Source organism: Cervus canadensis, chromosome 9, assembly GCF_019320065.1.
Source record: "Cervus canadensis isolate Bull #8, Minnesota chromosome 9, ASM1932006v1, whole genome shotgun sequence".
In the NCBI taxonomy this organism is placed as follows: Eukaryota; Metazoa; Chordata; class Mammalia; order Artiodactyla; family Cervidae; genus Cervus; species Cervus canadensis.
The window spans coordinates 62,038,009-62,053,290 of record NC_057394.1 but is presented as its reverse complement, the minus strand read 5'-3'; the positions used below and the strand labels follow the sequence as shown (position 1 = coordinate 62,053,290).

The 15,282-nt window shown below is 46.4% G+C and overlaps 1 protein-coding gene across 1 annotated transcript in view; it reads left to right on the top strand.

Moving 5' to 3' along the window:
- The window catches only part of ENOX1 (ecto-NOX disulfide-thiol exchanger 1), a 478,202-nt gene that overhangs the window by 294,669 nt on the left and 168,251 nt on the right, over nt 1-15,282 (top strand). The window contains exons 5-7 of the mRNA XM_043478063.1: nt 3,230-3,403; nt 4,639-4,845; nt 8,758-8,991. Coding sequence (XP_043333998.1) covers nt 3,230-3,403; nt 4,639-4,845; nt 8,758-8,991 — 615 coding nt within the window. The remainder of the gene's footprint in view (nt 1-3,229; nt 3,404-4,638; nt 4,846-8,757; nt 8,992-15,282) is intronic.

Here is a 15,282-nt window from a genome sequence, read left to right as displayed (position 1 = left end):
CATGACTACTGGAAAAACCACAGCTTTGACTATGTGGACCTTTGTCAGCAAAGTGATGTCTCTGTTTTTTAATACAACCTCTAGGTTTGTCATAGCTTAATTGAATTATTTCTTGCTGCAGTTTCCCACCTCCTCCCATTTTTCCCTGAGTGGAATTAGAGCTTACCATCTCTCAAGTTCAAAGCAAGACAAGGAACTGACTCTGAGAGTGTCCATTCTCTCCTCACCTTTGTCTTTTTATGCACGTGTCTCTCTCACACCTTCAAAACTTGTGCATTTTCTTTAATGCATTCATCCGTAACAGACTCCTGTGCTGTTTGAGAATACAGTTTTCATGTGCCCATACATTGTTAAAAAGTAATGGGTTCATAATATTTTAAGTCTAATCTTTCTTACCTCTTCCCCTCAAATACAGAATCTCAGATTCTTTGAGGTCCAACGTAATTTAAGCGCTAATTCTTTGCTAAGTGCTTTTCAGACTATTGCACTCACCATGCAGATTTCATTAACCCCTCCCCAATCTCTTTGTATTCATGTCTCATAAAAAGCAAAGTAACTCTTTGTGTATTCAGATATCTAGCTCAAGAGTTGTTAATCTTTTGTTTCTATTTCTGAAGATGTATTTATTTATTTGGCCTTAAAAAAAAAAAAAAAAAAAACAGAAGTCTGCTACAACTAAAAGAGAACTCAAGGGCTGGACCCCTTGTCTCATTTGGGGAACCATCTGGTTATTGTAATTCACGGAGCTCTCATTTCAGGGTTTGCAGTCCTGAGTGGTTTCAGCCTTAAATCACCCTGTGTTGGCAAACAATAGTAAGGGCCAGGCCAGGAAAGAAACAGACAAATCTCATGTATGAAATGAGATTAAATAAAGGCATCACCCTGCCAATATTCCCCTTGGCAATATGTCTATTTCTAATAGATTCTCCTTAGAAGCCAATATGTTATGTCAGTGATGATGACATTGGAAGCCATTCTATTCTGGAACTTCTCCTTTAGAATTGGCATCTGGATCAGAAGGCTATATCTTGATTTTTTTTTTTTTAAGAGTAGAATACATTTGTAGTAGTGGCATGCATTATGTGAATGATAGTGTTGGGTCATTCTCAGTGGAAACTTTGAAGTGGTTATAAAAAGAGATGTATTTAAAACCAGAGCCAGAGACCTGGGCCCTCGTTCTGACTCTGCCATATGTTTGCTCTGTGATGTTAGAAATCTCACTTTGCTGCTTTAAGCCTTGATTCGTTTATCTGTGAAATGGGAATAAGACTGTGAAACTTCATGAACATTTCAGATGAATAACCAGAGTATTAGACCTGTCTCTGTCCCTTCCCAAGTGTTGATGTCATTTGTACCCCACTTTGTTTTGAGCAGTTGTCTGTGCAGAATCCTGAAGTCCTCAGAGGCTCGTGCTCGCAAAGACTGTCCAGTCCAAACCCCACGTGAGAGACCAAGAAACTGAGAACCACGATTATAGAAGTGCCTAGGATGTCAGGGTGACTGCTTTGAAAGACAGTGCTGCTTTGGCATTTACATGGAGGGTTTCTTTAAAAAACCAAAAAGCAAAAACCAAACCCAAAACCCCACCTCCTTTTACTGAAGTGAGGCTGATATGCAGTCAGATTAAATGGATCTCCTCATAAATGGGCCAGTGGTCTTCTTGGGGTCATAAATCAGGATCACCCTGCTTCTACCGTTCAGCCCAGAAGAGGAACGGAAACAGCCCAAGTAGCTGAAAGAAAGCTCTAACAGACTTCTTCCCGGAAAGGAAAAGTTGACGCTGGGCCTCTGTCCTGGCCTGTCTTAGTAAACAAAGCCTGGAGTTGTCCCTTCACCTGCCTCTGGGCTTAGCTGACCTGTCAGCTCAGGCAAGCAAAGAGTGAGGCCTCCCAAGAGCCTGCGGCACCAGCTGGGTATGAGAACCTCAGAGGGGAGGGGGCAGGAGGGAAGAAGGGGAATGAGCTAGAATAATGGCAGAGAAAAGAGAAATTAGAGAAGCAAACTTCATTCCCAAGGACGGTTGTGGAGGGTCACCAGGGCTACCTCCAGAGGCGTCTGAGCTGCTGATCTGCCTGCCTGGGAGCAGTACCACACCACCAGGGAGAGTATTTGTTATCTGAAAACAGAAGGATCCTCAGGAGAGAGATCTCCCTGCAGCTACTCACAAATTCAGTACACTGTAACAATCCCTACCCTTAGAAAGGCCTTACTAATTAAAAAAAAAAAAAATCCCTTTATATCCCTTTGAAATGACTTCCTTTATTATCACACTAAAAAAAAAATTCAGTGTTTATATTGGAAAACCCATCCTTTTTGTGCCCTTCCATTTTTATTGCAGGGCATAAAGCTGTATTTTTTTATTCAACAAATAAAGATTTCAGAAGGGCAGTCAGTTATTTGCTGATTAAATTAGAGGAAGAACGTGTGATTATCGAACAGAACTCGGAAATGTATATAGCTGATTTTATGCCCACACGTATCTAACCCATGGGCTGCCCGGGTGTCTCAGTGGTAAAGAACCCACCCACTGGTGCAGGAGCCGCAGGAGATGTGGGTTTGATCCCTGGGTCAGGAAGATTCCCTGGAGAAGGAAATGGCTACCCATTCCAATATTCTTGCCTGGAGAACCCCATAGACAGAGGAGCCTTTTGAGCTATAGTCCATGGGATTACAAAAAGTCAGATTCGCCTGAGTATGCAACCCAGCCTTCGTGATTATAATCACTCTTTGTTTTTTATTTCCTGGTTGGACCTGAATGCATGATTATAAAGTATGTACATCTAAACTGAACTTTTCTTAAATCTAGGTCATTTGGATAAGAAGCCTCTTTGGATAAAACCAGGTTGACAATTGGATTCACTGGGCACTTCAGTGTTAAATATATTCTTCCCACCTCCTGGGTCATAAGGCAGTTACATCTGCATTGGAAGTTAAGAAACAGAAAATAGAGTTGACAATAATAGCAGAGCTTCCTGGTTCATGGTTTTGCACTCTAATATGCTATCTTCTGTCCTGCCGTGTTAATATTTTAAATAACATATCTTTTCCATGAAGCATTAAGTTCATCTTTACTCTTTACCTTTCTGTATTGCTATATTTATGCCAATGAGAAATTCATAAAAAAAATAGAAAGCCTAAAGTCAAATCACCTTTGCAGGAAAACAGGAAAGTAACCACAAAAACTGATGTAAGATCCACCAACCAAAATGATATCTTATGTACTTTACAGACTCGATCTGTGTACCAGGCTTCGATCCAGGCCTCAACATGATGACTGGGATCACCCCTATTAATCCGATGATACCAGGCCTGGGGCTAGTACCACCCCCACCGCCAACAGAAGTGGCTGTCGTCAAAGAAATAATCCACTGCAAAAGTTGTACTCTTTTCCCTCAAAATCCAAGTAAGTGGCATCTGTGAGAAGTATTTGATCATCAAGTTTTAATTTCTTTCTTTTTTTTTTAATACAGTATTCATTTTCCGATATGACTGAAAAGTTCTCCCACTTCGGTACGCAGAGCGGGGATCATGCTACAGAAGTCCTTTGTCTCTAGAACGGAACAAATCTGTGGGTTCCTGTGTCTTTCCAGGAGCTGAATCGACACCATGAAGGGCAAACGTGTGATTGGGGATGTATAGCCAGCATTAAGAATCTTTTTTTTTTTGCGCGCAATGAAGTCTAGCATTTGCTGCGGATCAGAGTGTGAAATATGTGAATACTTCCATCCATCTTCACAAATGCGTGAGAGAAACTCTGAAATGCATTTTGCTAGATGGAAAAGGGAATTAATTTGGCAGTTAGCAATTTTGGTGGGGGGAGACTGCATCTGCGAGCTCCTGGGCCAGATTGCCTTCACTTGAAGGAAACATACATTTGATGAAGTGAATAGGCCAGTTGTGTTTTTTTTTCTTAATTTAACTTCTGATACTAAGTTTATGGGCTTAAATAGCTGGAATTTTTTTTATTCATATTAATCAGTGTTGCCTTTTTAAAGTGGACCTTCTAGAGAAGATTGCTTTAGTAATCTACATATAAACTAGGTAAAATGTTGTGACAGTGTACATTTTATCTTTTTATACAGCCTCCCTCAAATTTAGGAGTTTGCTCATTTAAATGTGAATAATTTTTTTTTGAAAGCGTATTTTTTTCAGGCCCAGTGTTTCCCAGCCAAGTAAGTACTGTGCCCGCTTTCAGGCTGTTTCCCGTTCTGCCTCGTCGCTCCATTATACCCCAGCAAGACAAAGCAGATAACCAGCCTCGGGTTTTCATCATGTTGTCATTTCATCATGCCTTGTACTTTGTGAAGGCTTCCTCCCTGCCCCCGCCGGTTTTCTGGGCTTCTGTATTATGAAGGAGAAATGAAATTATGCTCACATTTGCTTTATCTCTGTTCATGGACGGGCATAGCCACTCCGTAGAGAGGAGCAGAGAAGAGTGGAGAGGTGGGAATGAGGCAGGCACTGAAAACAGGACACACCCATCCGTGTCCGTCGCTCTAGACGTTCATCATCGCTCAGAATAGAGAAAGTTAGTCTGCGAGTGTGACTTTTGCCAGGTGAACCAGAGAAAAGAAAAAAAAAAAATAGAGCAAAAATAAGTAAAAGGCAAAACATCCTGTGTTTTGTTGTGATTCTCAGATCTTCCACCCCCCTCCACAAGAGAACGACCTCCCGGGTGTAAGACTGTCTTTGTCGGAGGATTACCAGAAAATGCCACCGAGGAGATCATCCAAGAAGTCTTTGAGCAGTGTGGTGACATCACAGCGATTCGGAAAAGCAAGAAGAATTTCTGTCACATCCGCTTCGCCGAGGAGTTCATGGTTGATAAAGCCATTTACCTTTCTGGTACTTTGCATTACATAAGGGATTTTTCCCCCCCGGCACTTTGGTGATGTTTTGTGATATTAATACAAGCGTATTCCTTTTGGCCTTAATGCACAATAAAAGTGCTCACAGTTTGGGGCTGGAAAGGGGAAATTCTGCCTTTTCCCCTGGGCACCAGAACCTCGAAGTCTCAGCGCACCTCTCTGCTGCCGGCACAGTTTCCTACCACCCAGGCTTTAGGGATTCCACTGGCTTTCTAATCAATGTCCTCAAGTGCTTATTAGCAGAGAGGCGATATTATGACTATCAAGGACCACTATTATTATTAGCTGTCATTCTCGGGGGGAATACAGCCCTCTCTCAGTGTAATTTCAGTTTTTCAGAAGTGGTTCGCCTTCTAGACATCAGGGCACCATTTTAAGATCGGTGCCTTACAGGAGGTGATCCTGGCCGAGAGGCGGCCCAGTCTCCCTCCCGCTTGCTCCTGCAGTTAGCCTGGCTAAGCCCACCCACCAGCCCTTCTTCTCTGGTGCCATTTACAGGAGGTTTTTACAGATGCTGAAACTGGGAGTGTAAGGCTGTCTTCCACCGTGTGGGTGTTGGAGCAAGTGTATGTGTTCCCAGTGAATTTAAGGTTCTCCCTCCATCGCGAAAGAGTTCGGAGACGAAGTGATAGGTACGAAGTGGATTTATTTAGAGAGAAACACACTCCGCAGACAGAATGTAGGCCATCTCAGAAGGTGAGAGAGAGCCCTGAAATATGGCATGGTTAGTTTTTAGGAGCTGTTATTTTGTAGGCTAATGAGTGGGAGGATTATTCCAACTATTTTAGGGGAAAGGGTGGGGATTCCCAGGTATTGGGCCACTGCCCACTTTTTAACCTTTTATAGTTGGCCTCAGAATTGTCCCAATGCTAGTGGTGGGTCATTTAGCAAACGCTAATATATTACAGTGAGTACATGATAACTCTCAAGGTCTACCGAAGTCCAGTCTCCCGCCGTCTTGGACCCGGTTGGTTCTAACCAGTCTTTGTCATGTCCTGTGGCCATGCCGTTCTTTTAGGGGTTGTGCCCTACTCTCTTCCATCCTGTTTCATTCAGAGCCTATCAGCAAGGTCTTTGCCAAGTCTAAGAATCACAGCATTCGAAGGACGTCTTTTTACCTTTAATTCACTGCTATTCCTTCCCTCTCTTTCTTCATCTGCACATTTCAGTCTGTCACTCTGCATACCACCTCCCTCTTCCTGAGGCAAAGCTAGTGAGGGAAGGTGAGAAAAGAATAGGAAAAAAAAAGAAAAAACCTGAACATTACTAACAGATTTTCTTAACTTCTGCAGTCAGCCCCTATGGCCATCAAATCCTCTTGCAAACCCCAGAAGCCTTGGGGTTATTCCAACGCTGCAGAGATATCCCTGTGCTAAGTAGTGACCTGGAGAACTTTAAAAGCTTTATTCCAATAAAACCTGACAAACTGGGGCAAAAACCTAACAGTATTCCCAAATGGAGATGGAAGACAAAACATAGAAATATTTTAGAGCATTCATGTTTCTTGCAACTCCTGAGCTACAGCATCAGAATAATCTGTTAGACAACCGGGAATTCTGGTGAGTGCATGGCACTGGGCTTCACATGCCTTGGGCAAGATAACCTCTCTCTGCACCTCTGATTTCTCATCTGCAAAATTAAGACAGTAACAGTGCTACCTCATCAGATAATTACGAGGAATAAATCCAAATAATGGATATTAAGCACCTGGCAGGACACATGCAACATGGGAACCATTCAGTAAGTGGTTGTTTTTAACACAAATATCCTCATGATGATAAAGTAGGACTGGTTTCTCAGGAGCCTTGCCCTGGGAATTCAGATTCTAATCACAGCTCCACCAATATAACTGTGACTTTATCCCGCCTTATTAAATGAAGGGGTTAGAATAAATCAGAGGTGCTTTTCAACACCAACATAGCACGATGTTTAGACCCAATCAGAAACCTCATAGTACATTGCCAGAGATGAACGGTTCCAAATCTAGGCACTTGAAAGTCCCAAATTTATGCCTCGATGCTATATTTTTTTTTTCAAGCTCTGACCTGGGCCCCTGCATGACTGCCCCTTGGCGGCAGAAGAAGCCCACAGCAAAGGCCTCACCTCCAGCCTCCCCTGCCCGGGTGCAGCATCGTCCTGGAAAGATCTGAAGGGCTGGCTAGGAGGGGCGGGAAGGCAGACAGGCTGCCCCTCCGCCGTGCAAGCTCTCCTGCAAGCCAGAGCCCAGCTGGATGGCCTGTCTAATTTTAGGACCATGATCACATCTGAAGGCCAAGTTAAATTTAGACTCGGCCTCATCACAGGCTCTTTTAAGAGCCTTAATGATGGTGTTTGGGTGAAAGAGGGGGTGCTGTCTGGAACCAGAAATGTCTGAAAAGTGACGTTCTGGACCCGATCAGGGGAAAGTTTCTTGGCCATTTGGGACAGCTGGCCAGTCTTAGGCCATTCTGCCTGCTCGGCTGTTAGGTGTATATTACCACGGCCTGCTAGTTTGTTAAGTTCTCCACGGCCAAGATACACTCTGCTTTAGCATTAATACTGCTCCTCTGTGATCAGTATTGATAGGTATTGTTACGTCTTCCCTTTTTGGGAGAATACCTTTTAAACTTGGAAGGGAGACGGTCATAACAGGAATCAGATGTGAGATTAGTTTCACGCTTGTAACTTTTCAAAGATGTGAAGTGCCCTCCTGGGGAGGCGCCAGGCCGTCCTGGGGTTTTCGGCTCAGTCTCGACCCCAGATACTGAGACGATCCACTGAAATCCACCACGACAGCTTGAGCGTCGGCGCTGTGCCGCCGGCATCTCACAGCGGTGTCTCACGTGCAGTCCCCACACAGCAGAAGCGCTCCTTCTGCTCTCTCTTCTGGCGGCCCCTGACAGCCGGGATCCTGCTGGGACCTGAATTTATGTTTCTAAAATCCAAGCACCCCAAACTGAAGAGCAACCTCAAAGCCAAGCCGCCTCCATTTGAAGTTAGGCTGGCGGTCTGGTTGCAGTTCCGTGTGTGTCGATGGCTCAGATCCAGTTGCGGCTCATAATCTCTGTAAGTTGCGTCGCTCACAGCAAATCCCCCAGAGACCTCCGGCCCTTTTTTTTTTTTTTTTGTCTAGCTCTGGTTTCTCACACGGGTTCCTGTGGCCCTCAGAGATTGCACACAAACAGTTTGTGCAGTGCCGTGTGCCACATGAGGTGCTGGAGGGCTGTAAGGAAGGCCTCTTGATTGAAGGTAAAATATTCTCCTGCGTGCCCCAGAGGATAAGTGGAAATAAAACAGCATTGCCAAATTGCCGTGGTAATTGTGGCTTTTGCAGCTGCCGAGAGAGAGAGAACAGAGAGGCAGCATTTTCTAGGAGAATGAAGCGATAGCCTGTGAGTGAGGTGTGGTAGAATTTACTATGTATCCCTTTTTAAATATCATGGATATTCTTTATTTACTCACACTCCACCGCATTCTGAAAAGAATGTAAGCGAACTTATGGGGCGGAGTTACAGTACATGGAAAATAGAAAACTGAGGCCATAAAAAGCAGAGGGGGGTAGAAAAAAAGCTCCCTGCTCCATTGGTTTGTGAGCTTCCTGGAAGCCAGAGGGAAGAAGGAGTTAGGATGGGTGTCCTGGTGCTTTCGATCATCTTGGTAACACTGGCTTGGAGATCCCTCCCAGCTGAGGGCTTAGCTGCCCATCTGTAACAGATCTACCCTGGCCCCCTTCCAAATCGCGGAGGACAGCAACTTCCCACCTCCCCTGGGAAGGATGTCCTTCCTAAGGGGCAAAAGAGGTCAGCGAGAGCTCCCAGGCTCACCTTGAATGGCCTGGACCCGACTGTGACAGTGGCACGGGACCATGTCGTGACCCTGTGATGTGACCAGACTCCCCCGTTGGTTTCAGGTTACCGGATGCGCTTAGGGTCCAGCACGGACAAGAAGGATTCGGGCCGCCTGCACGTGGACTTCGCCCAGGCGCGGGACGACTTCTACGAGTGGGAGTGCAAGCAGCGGATGCGCGCCCGCGAGGAGCGGCACCGGCGCAAGCTGGAGGAGGACCGCCTGCGGCCGCCCTCGCCACCGCCCGTCATGCACTATTCGGAGCACGAGGCCGCCCTGCTGGCCGAGAAGCTCAAAGGTAGGAGCCTGGCGCCGGCTTCCTCTGCGTCCGCGCCGACCAGCGCCCTCCCCAGGCGCCGAGGGCCCGGGCGTCTCTCCTGGCCTTTTGCCTCATAGAGCTGGCGTCACCCACCTGGGATTCCTCATGCTCCCTGGACAGAGCCCGGCCCCCACCCGGCCCTGAGTTCTCCCTGATTGGGTGCGTTCATCACTCAACAAAATTCATGCAAAGAGGGGCAGGAGAGCCCTTGCGCTAACTGCAAAGCAGGCTACCAGGTTCCCACCCGTGTGGAATGGGCCCATGTCTCCTCCTGTGGGGCCGGGCGGTCCTGGGGCTCCTGCTGATCTGTAGGGTCTGCACCTCCACTGGGCTCTTAACCAAGCTTCCCCAAAGGCTCATCGGAAACCAAGCTGGGACCTGTGCAGGACAGAAGAAAAATGTAGAAGAGGGCCCCTGTCTTCAGAGCCTGAGTGGAAGGGACCCTCCTAACACCTTCAGAAGAGTGAGGTCTAGAAGTGAGAGCATTTCATTTCTTTCAATGTTTGCTGTGCTCCTCTCCTGGGTTTGAGACCCTGGGAGAGACAGACAGAGGCTTTAGTACCTGCCGCAGTGAACCACAGATGGTTGGGGAGGGTCCAGATTTTGAAGTTAGGATGACATATGCGTGAGTTCTGTTTCCTTCTTGATCAGAGTTGTTCAACCCCAGTAACATGGGTGCATTGTACAGGCAAGTGGCGGTCAAACCTCCTCGGTTATCGCGCATGTCAGGTTTTAAAGAGAGAACACAGGTCGTGGTCGCTGGCCACGCACAAGTGTCTACAAGGAAATGATGCACTGTGACAAAGCCAGTAACACAGTGGTCCATCTCTATATGAGCAACATGCTTGGGAACTCAGGGACACGTGTGCGTGATGTTGAGGAAAGTGTCAAGAAAGCTTTCACAGAGGAGGCAGAGCTTGGACCTTGTGGGAGAAACAAGAATCCCCTCCACCCCCCAGGAGAAGAAAGGGTCCAAAGACATTCTTGTCAGAGGCGGGAGCCCTAGGAATAAAGACACAGGGAAGCGGATGGGGAATTTGGCACAGAAAGAGAAAGGAGGGTTGCCTCCTCTGGGGGAACGTGAGAGCCGCTTGGAAGTTTACAGGAGTGAAGGTGACGCTGGGAACGCAGTATGGGGCCAGACGGCGGAGCCCGGAGGTCTGCCTCTGGATCTGGGTTTTATTCCATAAACAGTGCAGAAGTCATGAAGGACTCTTAGGAGAGGAGAGACGGGACTTGTCCTTGGGAGTGTTTTAGAGCCTCGCTGGCAGTGTTCAAAGTGGATTGCGTGCTTTCACTAAAGGGAACATGAAAAGCTGCCCCAGACCTATTTTCAGAAGATAAAAAGTTGACATTCTATTTAAAAAAAAAAAAAGAATTTAAAAAAATCATTTATTTATTTATGCATTTATTTTTGGCTCCCCTGAGTCTTTGTCACCTCGTGTGGGATTTCTCTGGCTGCGGTGAGTGGCCACTGCTCTGCAGTTGCCGTGTGCTGGCTTCTCGCTGCCGTGGTTTCTCTTGTTGCATAGCGCAGGCTCTAGGCAGGCTTCAGTAGTTGTGGCCCACGGGCTTAGTTGCCCCAAAGCATGTGGAATCTTCCCAGGTCAGAGATTGAACCCACGACCCTTGCATTGACAGGTAGATTCTTAACCACTGGGCCACCAGGGCAGTCCTAAAAAAGAAGTTTAAAAAAAAAAAAAAAAAAGATTTCTGCTTCTAGTCTTCATCCTCTCCTCTGGCCTCAGGGACCCTTAATCAGATGTAATTGCCACTGAAACTGTGGACTTGGAAAATTTTTTGAAAAATGCACCTTGTGAGAGCTGTGAATTGAATTTATTCAGTGTCTTACTGAGGACTACAGCTCAGAAGACAGCCTCTCAGATGGCTCTGAGGAGCTTTTCTGGAGTTACAGGTAAAGGAGGAAGCGTACGCGCGATTTTGGTGAAGGGGTACCTGCCACCAAGCACGCATCTCAGTAGAAGGTTGCAGCTAGCACAAGGAAGAGACATCTTGGTAAATGGTTTTAGTACTTCTCTCCCTGAGGGACAAGGCAAGAATCTGGGTTCATGAAACTTCCTCCCGAAAATATCTGCCTATCTGGAGGTCCGTTCTGCCGGTTTTCCCAGAGCACAGAGTGCCACATGCCTGATCCCTGCTCTGAATTCCTTTCGGGCTGTGTTAAAAGTCAGCAGCTGCGGCGGCCAAGGACTTAGTCCTCGTGGAAGCTTCTTTAGTTGACATAACTGTGCAGTCCCTCTTACTGACGCTCCTTGGCGTGTGCTCTGCCTCTCCACAAAGGCGAGCCCTGCCATCATGAATACGTGGGCTGTGGCTGTCCCTTTAATAAAAAGAATATAAAATGCAAATGTAGACACCCTCTCGCTTTGCTATTCAGGCCAGAATCCATAAGGAGTGGGCAGAGTGAGAAAGAGCACCCTTCTCAAGCAGGAATGTTGATCTCGGAACAAATAATTTTTCCCTCACTATCCAGCACGTTGTCTTCCTGTAGCTCAGACAGTGAAGAATCTGCCTGCAACACAGGAGATCTGGGTTTGATTCCTGGGTCGGGAAGATCCCCTGGAGAAGGGCATGGCAACCCACTCCAGTGTTCTTGCCTGGAGAATCCCATGGACAGAGGAGCCTGGCGGGCTACAGTCCATGGGGTCGCAAAGAGCTGGACACAACTGAGTAACTAACACTACTCTTTCTAGCACGTTGCGTAGCATCAGCTAAACGTACTACATCAGCTATACTGCATTCGATTGTGTCCAAACCAAGAAGTGACAGAAACGTGTGCCCTGGCGCTGTGACCCCATGGAGGAATTTCAGGAAAGTTTGGCATCTGCATTAATGTTCTTTTTAAGAAGACAGCACCAGAGTGTCTGCACGTACGAGCCACACGGCGTGGCCTTTCCTGTAAGAGGATAGCAGACGGGGGTGTCCATTTGGTAAAGTCATTTACAAACCCTGCCATTTCAAAAATATATATTTATGTAGAAGAGCATAATATGCAGAATTTAGAAGTGGCACCTTTGCCAAGTACTGTGTGATCCCTTGAGGAGAGAACAGATTGGAAATTTTAATAGATGGCAGTTACAGTAGAATGAACTAGCCGGGGTGACATCTTAGGCAACAGTCAGGTGGTATCAAGCTTGACAGTTTCAACCAGAGCACAGAGTTTGGAACATAAACAGCATTTAATTGCTTAGGAAATTGGCTGCCTCAGAGAGGAAATCCACTCTGTGCTCCTTGTAATACTGCAAAGCCAGACAGGAGGAGCCAAGGAAACTGTTTCCCTGAAGATGATTTTCCTTGATATGCGGATATAAAATGCCATCAAGACCTCAGGTAAAATAAGCCTGGGTCAGAAAGGAAATGGAAATGCAATCTGAAAATACCTAATTGGATTTGATTTTTTTTTCCCTCCCGTGAGAAATCTTGCTATCTCAGGTTTATTACAAGCATTTTTTTCCCCTCTTTTATATCATACTTGTTTATCCTTACAGTTTTCTTGTGGAAAATCAGCTTTATCCAGCAAAATCTGTACTAGCTGAATCTTTTTCTTCAAAGCTTTTATGTTGTGGTCATTTCAGATGAACAGCGAAGGGCCTCAGCCATACCTATACAGGTATCCGCTCTCCCCCAGACTTCCCTCCCATCCAGGCTGCCACGTAACAGCAGAGCTCCCGGTGCTATACTCTAGGCCCTTGTTGGTTTTCCATTTTAAATATAGCAGTATGTACGTGTCCATCCCAAACTCCCTAACTATCCCGTCCCCTCATCCTTCCCCTCTGGTCTAGTCTTTGTTATGGCCCCCAAGGCCCTCCACGTCCTGCCCAGTGTTAAAACTATGCTTAATAGTAGATGCTCAATAAGTGGTTCCATGTCTCTCTGCCTCCGCTATTTGGAGCGTATGAGCATGTTGCATTTCCGGCCACAACGCCAGGAATGAAAGCATGGGGAGGTGTGACCTGCCCTCAGCCATCATTCATTCCCTCCACACGTACCCCTGAGTGCTCTGCTGGACCCCTGACACTGTGAGGCCAGAGGAACACAAAGCCCCCGCATTACAGAAATTACATTTAGTTTCAGTTTACTTGAGTGATCCAGGCAGTTACAAAGCACTTCCCACTGTTCTGGGATGGGAGATGGCCACCCTCCTGGGACCAGGTAGCCCCAATCCAGTGACCCCGGGGCCTTCTGAAGTCAGACGAGACATTGAGTTGCAATTGTGTAGTGTCTAAGGCACCAAACGCCCAACATCTGTTAAGGTTAATGCAGATTCTAAGAAAGAAAATTAGTGGGCACCCTGCGGATTAAATAGACATTGTTCTGAGACGATTCCACTTAATGAAGACTGACTGGAAAGTAACTTCTCACAGATACAGAGTTTATAGCACGGCTTTGAGAAAGTGAGAAGGGGCTCGATACCAGCATAATTGCACTTTATTGGAGACAGTAGCACCAGGCAGACGAGATAATGGATTTCTGCCTTTCTAAGACAGACCATCCACCCCTGGAGGAGCCTCGTGTTTGGTCTGTGGAAGGAAGAGATTGATTAGACAGTGAGGAGAGATGATTTCCTGATTCATGGGGGGATTTCTCCTGGCAAGAGCATTTCAAAGTTTTTGTGTACTTTTCCGCCTTTTAGAAAAGTTTGCATAATCTTTCCCCATGTGATGAAAGGAATGGTTTCGCTCAGCCTCAGGTGAAGTTTTGACAAAGCTTTGCAAGCAGTGTCCGTGGGACACCCTGATGTGTCATCCCGGATGCAGTCTTCCTGGGATCAACGTTCCTAATTTCCGAGGACTTGTCTCTGATTTGCATACGGAATGTCCCCGAATCAGCCTACCAGAGGGAGAAAGGCTGGAAGAGGTTGCCATCGTCTTACTGAGATGATTGTCAACATTTATGGTTCTAAGAAAGAAAGAATCAATAATGCTGTGAGCCAAGTGGAAGTTCCATTAGCCGAAAGCCAGACTTCCTTCTCAGGACACAGGAGATGCGAAGCATGGGAGCCTGTTTGAAAATCACTTCTTCGGGCATTAGTGACCTTCACAGAGGCGAGATGGGCCGTTTCATCTATTCACATGTTGCCTGATCCAAAAGCATGAATAATCAGTGCACGTTCATGTGCTAAATATGAGAGATTGTGTGTGTGTGTGAGTGTGTGTGTGTGTGTATGTGTGTGAGAGAGAGAGTGTGAGCTTGTAGGGTAGGGTTGTTGTTGTTATTTAGTCACTAAATTGTGTCTGACTCTTTGTGACTCCGTGAACTATGGCCCACCAGGCTCCTCTGTCCATGGAATTCTCCAGGCAAGAATATTGGAGTGGGTTGCCATTTCCCTCCTCCAAGGGATCTTCTGAACCCAGGGATCGAACCTGCGTCTCCTGCATTGCGGACAGATTCTTTATTGCTGAGCCACCAGGGTGCTAGGTAGGGTAGGGGGGAAGGTAGTGATCGTTTCTGTAGCCTTTCATGCTGTCCGTGATCTGAAGGGTAGGTGAGGTGCCACCCCTTCTGATGGTTAATTGAGCAGCCAGAGATGGAGCTTTGTTTTGGGATGTCCGTGTTTTAGGAACACAGAGTAAAATTTGGGGGAATATTGTAGTAGTAGTGCCATCCTGAAATTTCCATTCTGCCTGGATCAACGTGTACACTGTAAGTTATTTCTACCTATCAAGCCAGAAACCAGGGACAATTTTATAGACACATCATTCAGTATGTCTGTGTGTGTGTCCAGCCCCATTTCTTTGAAAAGCGTTGTAGAATGCCTTACTTTTTTCCTCTCATTCCTGAGACATTTTGTTCAAATGTGAACTCTCCCTTCCTATTAGTCCTTTCTGGACCTGCCAGAAATCAGGTTCCACTAATGCATTTCAGTTTTCCTATTCAGGGTTCATTGTCTTGGCTCTTTTCCTGCCTATACATGTAATTTACTAATTTATTTTAATTGAAGGATGATTACTTTCAGTATTATGATGGCTTCTGCCATACATCAGTGTGAATCGCCACAGGAATACATGTGCCCACCCCCGCCCCGTCCTAAACACACCCTCCCTCCCCACCCCATCCCTCTGGGTGGTCCCAGGGCCCCGGCTTTGGGGGCCCTGCTTCATGCATCGACCTTGCACTGGTCATCTCTTTTACATGTGGTAATGTACATATTTCAATGCTATTCTCTCAAGTCATCCCGCCCTCGCCTTCTGGAGTTCAGGGCCAGATCTCCTCTGCCCACAAAGAGGAAGAAGAAACGACCTACCAGTT